Source organism: Brachionichthys hirsutus, chromosome 5, assembly GCF_040956055.1.
Source record: "Brachionichthys hirsutus isolate HB-005 chromosome 5, CSIRO-AGI_Bhir_v1, whole genome shotgun sequence".
Classification (NCBI taxonomy): domain Eukaryota; kingdom Metazoa; phylum Chordata; class Actinopteri; order Lophiiformes; family Brachionichthyidae; genus Brachionichthys; species Brachionichthys hirsutus.
The window spans coordinates 7,641,112-7,648,256 of NC_090901.1; the positions used below are offsets into that span (position 1 = coordinate 7,641,112).

Consider the following 7,145-nt stretch of genomic DNA (forward strand, 5'->3'; position numbering starts at 1 on the left):
AGAAACACTTCAAGTGACCAAAACCTGCACAAAAACATTTTAACAATAAAATGACACCAGAACAATTTACAATTTAAATTGTTTTTATTAATCCAAAGTTTTCGTAGCGTTTATGCCACCAGAGCAGAGGCTGTAGAGGACTCGCTGCAAACAAATCAGAAAACAAACCGTTAGAAGAAACGCGATCGAAAGTCGTGTAACACACAGAAATTCAACTTATGCCACTATTATTGATAACTACAATCACAATCCATACACAGTAATACCTCGACATACGAGTTAATTCATTCCTGGACCAAGCTTGTAACTCAAATCAGTTTTTCCCATATAAAACAAGGAAAAACCCTCAACCGTTCCTGTCGGCTAACACCCACCCTTTGACCTTTTCGTGACACGCCCCCTCCCACCCTCCTAATGCAGACTCAGGGTCTCACGGTATTTGACCAAAAATGGACAAAAACCATCAAGTACAATGGCAAAGCCGACAGACCTCCCTGGAAAGCTATTTCGTCGAGTAAACAAATATTTCAGTGAAGGCTTTTTTTCCACTCAGTTCGATGTTTTTTTTGGCCGACCTTTTTTCTGACTTGACATTTAAAGTGGCTTTATTCGTGGGTGACAAGTAAAATTTAAAGCTAAACGCTGTCAGTGACGTGTGTGTGTGTAGGTGCTGCAGCCGTCAGTAGCCTTTAGCTGTAAACACTGATACATCGGCGACGTGGTTACCGTCACAGTAATCCGACAGCGAACACCCAACGAACACCCAACACTGATAACTAGTCAAACACAGAGCTCTGTTGTTCACTATGATTCTCTATGCCACTTTAGTAGTTGTTCATTACTGCAAAGATGAGTCTTTTTTATTTATGTTCTTCATTTCACTTCTTGATGGATTCAACTGGTCGTGTGTTCTTCCACAAAGTTTGATCCAACGCAGACATTTCTAGGCGTTTGTCGATTTAGGGAAGGGAACAAACCGGACGCCTCCTCCCTCGCTCGTATCTCAAATCTATGCTCACATCTCAAAGCGACCAATTGGGTAGAGGCTTGCTCGCGTCTCGAGGTATTACTGTACTTGCCTTAGAGGATGACCTGTGCCCAATGTCAAGAAATAAATACTGTAGAAACCATCTGATAAAATAAACGTTCGCTGTGTGAAGGGGACTGGCAGATCTGACATCAAGGAGCCACTCTGCTAATTTACCTCCAGCTTTTTTCTAGCACAGAAGAAATATCATGACTCTCAATGAGAGGGAGAGCAAGACAATGAGCTGTGCATCGTCCAACATACGCATTCACGTAAACAGAGAGCTAGCTGTATGAATATTATCTACGTTATCCCAAACAGAAAATGTCCAGAAGGAAAGAAGAACAAATACGTACTACTTCCAGTTGGGGGCCAGGACTCTCTTGGTCTTGTAGTAACGGGCCAGCCTGTGGATCCTGCTTTCAATGAGAATCAGGCGGAACTTCGCGTCCTTGTCCTACAAGCATTATATGAAATAATGAAAAAACACAAAATCAAGATTCCTCGTGATCCCATCCTTTGAACGATTACATCGCAAAAGCACGATATTTCATCATCTATGTTGCGCTCGTCTCGGTCTGATTGGCCTTTATGCCAAACATGATCAGAGATTCGTTCAGTCAAAGATGATTGTGTTCGTTTCCCTTGATGCCAGGCCCAGCACGAGGGCAGCAAGAGGCTGATTTTCAGACCTTTACGGGAGGTAGGCAAGATCGGTTTCACGTGTAGAAATCGGCCGATCCCCAATCTCGTAAAAAATTAAGGAAATCGGCGCATGCCGAACCAAAACACCCAGGACTGTCTGAATCAATGCGGCATCGCGACGGCAAGGCCTGACAACACTGCAATGTGTTCATGGACAGCAAAAACATGCGACCTCTTCAAACACCGGAGCCAAATGACCGATGTGAGAAAGACATAAAGAAGAGAGCCCAGCTTAAGCACAACTGACACGTCGATAAGCACGGCCCCCGACAGCGTGTCTGGGATCCGTGGCGTGTGAGGAAGATCGTACGCAGCACCAGGTTTCACACGAGTGGTTTTGACCATCACACGACTTATTATACCTTTATAATCTTGTACATTTCATGTAGTAAAAACTAAAATAAATCCAGGGAAAACTGACTTTCTGCGTTTACCTTCCTGTTTCTCTCCAGATGTTTCCTGACCGCCACAGCTTTCTTGATGAGGTGGTAGAGATCCTCGGGCAGGTCCGGGGCCAGACCCTTGGACTTGAGGATCCTGAGGATCTTGTTGCCGGTGACAAAACGAACCTGGGCCACACCATGGGAGTCCCTCAGAATCACACCTACAATAGTCACAGAAAAGCTCCGTCAGAAACCTGGACCCCCCCCCCACCGTCGCTGTTGTGAAGAATGCATTTTTGCATTATGTTGGATCATTTACTATTCTGACTGATTCTTATTGAAACACTCACCAATCTGAGAGGGGGTCAAACCCTTCTTCGCCAGCTTGAAGATTTGCTCTTTAACATCATCAGATGTGAGCTTCAGCCACTGCAGATAACAGTTCAGTGATTACCAGCTAGTCTAATCGATGCATTTACTTTTGTCAAACATTTTTCATGTACTCACTGTGGGAACACTGCGCCTGTAAGGAAGCGCTGACTGGGACAAGCCCTTTCTGGTGTGGGGGGGGGGGGGGGGGGGGGAGACAGAGGAATAATTATACAATTCAGAGTGTTTGACTGAAAGCTAGCAGAACATGCAGCTTTTGTAGGACCGGTTACGTTAGTTTCACGATTATAATCACACCGACACTTCCTATTCCGGAACATAAGATCAAGATGTAAAATAGACTGCACTGCTAAAAAGAAAAAAAGACTGGAATATTACATTTACGATATGTTAAAGTGAGATGTGTCTAACTCGATAGCTAAAGACGCTTAGCTTGACGGAGCTAGCGGCTGGCTAATGGTAGCGAGCTGAAGATGGCAGCCGGTTGCCGACGCCCGTTTTGAAGTTATTTTTCTGGCTTCTGTGTTTGGCTTGAAGAGCTCATTCTGCGCCTCGATTATCAACAACATGTTCATAAATCACATAATGCAGCCGAAAATGAGCAGACGTCGTAAATTAATTCCTCAAAGCGATTGAAACCCAGCTCACCCGGGAGCGTGCATGCGACCCATGATGGCGGCAGAGGAAGAGAAGGCCCCACACGCGACAGGAAATGGTATCTTGCGCCTGCGTCGGAAGTGACGCAATGACGTACAGAAGAGTTTGACGCTCATATTTTTTTTTAGAGCGATCGTTCCAGTTCTTTGGTTGCGGCCCAAGGAGAAGTGTAAATGTAACACACGCACAAACACAAAAAGCACAACAGAAGCCAGCGAGTCCAATTTTTAAAGAATCTATTTGTTATAGTTTTATTATCATTTTACTTATGTACATTTCTTTCTTGTTGAGTTTCAAATGTTTTCTGCTCCAATCTAAAAACCTCATGCCTGCAGAGATCAAGAAGTAGAATATAAGACAATTAGGTTCACATAAATCTGGGATCTACTGAAGCCTGTCCCAGCAGTCTACGGACGAGCCACCAGCTCACCGCAGGACAATCATCCACACAAACTGCTTTCAGAAAGGCCACAACTTGGCTTTGAACCTGTGACCTTCTTGTTGAGGCAACAGTGCTAGCCCGTCATTTCAATATGGCATATAATGGCTGTAATCAATCACGTACAAGCAACCCGTTTTCTCCAACAGTTTAAAAACCCAAATACAAGTAAAAACATGTATTCCACGTGTATTTTCTGGCATGTTGACTCTGGTTGATCTGCAGTCCAGACAGATTAAATGTAAACACGTTAAGAAACTGATTTTAACCTTCTCTTACGGTCTTTTTCAACCGTCATCTGCAGCACAGAAAGACTGGATGTAGGAAATAAATGATATGTCCATGTAAACCATTAACAGAACAGATATTACATGACACATCATGTTATTATGTATTTGCATATAGCCTTGTCTCCAGTCAACCACATGTTGGGTCAATAAATTGTTATTGGATATTTACAAAAGACATAATGCATGACAAGATTTAGTTTATTAACATATTTAGCTGGAAAAAAAGAATGAAAACTTCTTTGGAGTCCTTCAACACACAGTAACCTCACCTCATGCACCAAAGACAATCAATAACCCCTTACATTGCCACCTGCTACACACAAACTGAGGAATGTATCACATGTTAATTGACATGACTATATCGTTGCTATTTAATCAGTTCTAATTTTGTACTGAACATTAGCATCAATCAAACATTGACCTTGACTCCCAGATAAACATCACGGAGAAAAGGACAATGCTTTATTGAGATGTACTATTTGTCTCCCTGACCTCTGTGGGGTCATCACACCGTAAAACTCAAGATTATCCCAAACAAAGATGTGACTCGAAAATATATTGTTTTCATCTATACTGTCGTATAGATTCCAGGAAGTTTTCACTTTCCTATCTGAACAGAGAAGCAACATCTCAGAACATCTTGTGTGCTTTGATTGACCGGTGGCTCAGCCAATCACATTCAGCTGCGTTGGGCGCCACTTCCACCTGCGCTGGATTCACAGTCAACCCCTGCTAGTCGTGCAAGGTGGAAATGTTGTGAAGCTAAAACGTTTTCTATGACCATACCCACTATCGTCTGCCCTGCTGACCAGGCCTACACTTCTTGTTGGTCGCTTTAACAATTCAACGTGTTTTTTTTTTTTTTTTTGGGGGGGGGGGGGTCAGTTCTTGTTTGATTTCTCACTTTGGTGCGTTTTAAGACATCTCCTCCTCTACAGGAATACTGCAGAAATGACATCACAGTGCATCATCTAAGCCTCACATCAGGTCCGGCTCTGCGCAGCCTGGTTTTTCCTGCTAGCGCTGAATCCTCGAGATTAGGTAGTAAATAAGAAAGAAGCCCGAGACCAGGCCCACGGAGACGTAGCAGAGGATGCGGCGGTTGTCTCTGCCTGACCGGGCCATGGTGGAGAAACGTTTCACGCTGCCGGTCAACAGACCCGTCGCACTCAGGAAGTTTGAGTCCTGAAAGAAAAATATAGTGCTCTTGGTCAATGAATTTAAAGGAAGTAGTAATTACATACATCGTGTGTGTGTGTGTGTGTGTGTGTGTAGTTTAATAATTGAGCAGAAAGACTCACCATGCCATCCAGATACTCGTTCTGATCATCTGCTTCTCTGTCAATGTCGTACGCCAGCTGTCAGATGTGGAGACCGGGCAGACGGTCAAAAATAAAAATTGTGCGTTATATTTAAGTTGTTTAAAACAAACGATCACACAAAACAGAACAGTAACATCACTTGAAATTGATCCAACGTGATCATAGATGAAGATGAAGATGGCAGCTGTTGGTTGGGACTCACAGATTTTAGTCTGGAAGCTTTGGTGGCCAGGTTCTCAGCTATCCGCTTGTTTTCAGCATCCAGCATGTCATCAACAGAACCGCGACCTGGAAGCAGACGGTGCTGGAGACGTAAATACATTCCTCATTTATGGTTAAACCGGGACCGGGCTAATCCAGGTTTCCCTCAATCCTGAAAAACGTTGCACCCATTCAATATTAATTCATGACGAGCTTTGTATGGATAGCACATTAGCATAACATTAGGATTCCGCACATCCCTAAACTCCTTAGCTAGCATGTTAGCTTACCTCCGGGCTCGCCTTCTGTTCTAATTTAAACCGAGGCACCAATCACACTGATCGATCGGCCGTTTACGTCACCTATCAATCGGGTGTAACGCTACCGCCGCAGCCGAAGAGACAGATACTTGCTGAGCAATTACAAAGTGGATACGTGTCAAAAACAAACAAACCTCTATTCCAGTCCGCCATGTTGCGAAGTGACGTCACCGTCAGCTGTTCACAGGTTGGGACGACGTCACAAACAGCTGCCGGACGTTTCACATTTATTTATTTAGCCATTTCTCTTCATTATATGAGTAATATTTAACTTTAACAAATACAAGAACATCCTTAGATATTTATTCCAAAAACATTTATTACGCTTTAGGCAAGTGGGATTACAGCACACACCGATCCATACAGGTTACAGGTCACCAATTAAGAATAAATAACTGGCCATGTTAATTCAAACCCTGCTCGCTTTCTTTGTACAACCATTAAGTGTGGAACAAGTCACTGATATTTAGTGTGTCTCGTAGATTTCCCCTTAAACATTTCAGACAAATTCATCTTAATTTCTTTATTAAACATTTAAACAATTTCTAGTTTGTGAGTGGAGAGGAACGCAGCGGCTGTTCCTGTTCCCTTTTTGTGAAGGTGGAGGATAAGAGTCGTTTTTCCAGCACCCATCCGTGTTCAGTCCCTTCCTCAAAGCTCGGAAAGTTTTCTCATTTAAATACATCGGAAAAGCCGGCGTGACCTGGACGTTACCCAGATTATCATCACGCCACGTCAAGCTTATGATACAAATTCCCCTTAAAGGTGTGCCCCGTGAAAACAGTCAAGTAACCTAGAAAAGACCTGGTAGTGTGCATTTAGTGGCATTCCACCGTTAGCAAAAACCTCAAGGGTGCAGGTGAGGCGCCACACCTGCTCCGGAAGAACAGACTTACAGTTTTATTCTTTAATGAGGACACATCAGATTGTTAATAAAATATATTTATAGCAATAAGGCCAAGTGGAACATTTGGGAGATTAGGAGCACAAACGAAGGCACCCAATTCGCCCCCCCCCACTCGGGGGAGTGTCGTTTCTGCCCCTCTCATTACTTTTGGCACATTCTTGGGGATTCATAAGGCCAGTAACAATTTCTTGGAATCTGGTGTGCTGAACAGATCTACCCTGAAGTGTCTATTGCAAAGCAGAAAACCCTGACGCCTCCTGGTTTGCCTATATAGAAAACAAAGATAATTGAAAAATGAGTCCCCCTTTCTATTTGTTAAAAAATAAACGTGTCAATCTATATATATACTCCTCTGAAAGTAGGCAGTTTTGGTCCTCTCATATCAAAATGTACAAAACATTACAGCTCTTCATTATAGCTGAAGAGAACGAGACAAACACAGAAACAATCACGACTGGCTGAAGAGGGAGAGAAGAATAGAACGCAGGGCAGGCTCCTCTGTGA

General features: G+C 43.3%; 2 protein-coding genes and 1 non-coding gene across 3 annotated transcripts; all 3 read right to left on the minus strand.

Moving 5' to 3' along the window:
• Positions 1–65: 65 nt before the first annotated feature.
• Positions 66–3,202, minus strand: rps13 (ribosomal protein S13). Its single transcript, XM_068739196.1, has 6 exons — positions 3,154–3,202; positions 2,623–2,671; positions 2,466–2,544; positions 2,167–2,336; positions 1,384–1,484; positions 66–144 (listed from the first exon to the last, which is right to left on the minus strand). Exons 1-6 carry the CDS (start codon positions 3,174–3,176, stop codon positions 111–113), a joined length of 456 nt encoding a protein of 151 aa, XP_068595297.1. The 5' UTR covers positions 3,177–3,202; the 3' UTR covers positions 66–110.
• LOC137894526 (small nucleolar RNA SNORA19) lies at positions 1,149–1,279 on the minus strand. The gene has a single exon (XR_011105514.1). It is a non-coding gene; the product is annotated as a small nucleolar RNA SNORA19 (small nucleolar RNA).
• Positions 3,203–4,744: 1,542 nt separating the features above from the next.
• Positions 4,745–5,898, minus strand: bet1l (Bet1 golgi vesicular membrane trafficking protein-like). Its single transcript, XM_068739521.1, has 4 exons — positions 5,869–5,898; positions 5,416–5,501; positions 5,193–5,249; positions 4,745–5,076 (listed from the first exon to the last, which is right to left on the minus strand). Exons 1-4 carry the CDS (start codon positions 5,885–5,887, stop codon positions 4,909–4,911), a joined length of 330 nt encoding a protein of 109 aa, XP_068595622.1. The 5' UTR covers positions 5,888–5,898; the 3' UTR covers positions 4,745–4,908.
• Positions 5,899–7,145: the final 1,247 nt, after the last annotated feature.

Bases quoted from the DNA above. Each gene is read 5' to 3' on its own strand.
- bet1l (XM_068739521.1), bottom strand. The intron at 5,250-5,415 runs GTGAGTCCCAAC...CACATCTGACAG, and splicing joins AAGCTTCCAGACTAAAATCT to CTGGCGTACGACATTGACAG. The intron at 5,077-5,192 runs GTGAGTCTTTCT...TTTTTCTTTCAG, and splicing joins ACGAGTATCTGGATGGCATG to GACTCAAACTTCCTGAGTGC.
- rps13 (XM_068739196.1), bottom strand. From the start codon at position 3,176: ATGGGTCGCATGCACGCTCCCGG. The intron at 2,545-2,622 runs GTGAGTACATGA...TGTTATCTGCAG, and splicing joins ACAGGCGCAGTGTTCCCACA to TGGCTGAAGCTCACATCTGA. The intron at 1,485-2,166 runs GTAAACGCAGAA...TAATGCTTGTAG, and splicing joins ATCTGGAGAGAAACAGGAAG to GACAAGGACGCGAAGTTCCG.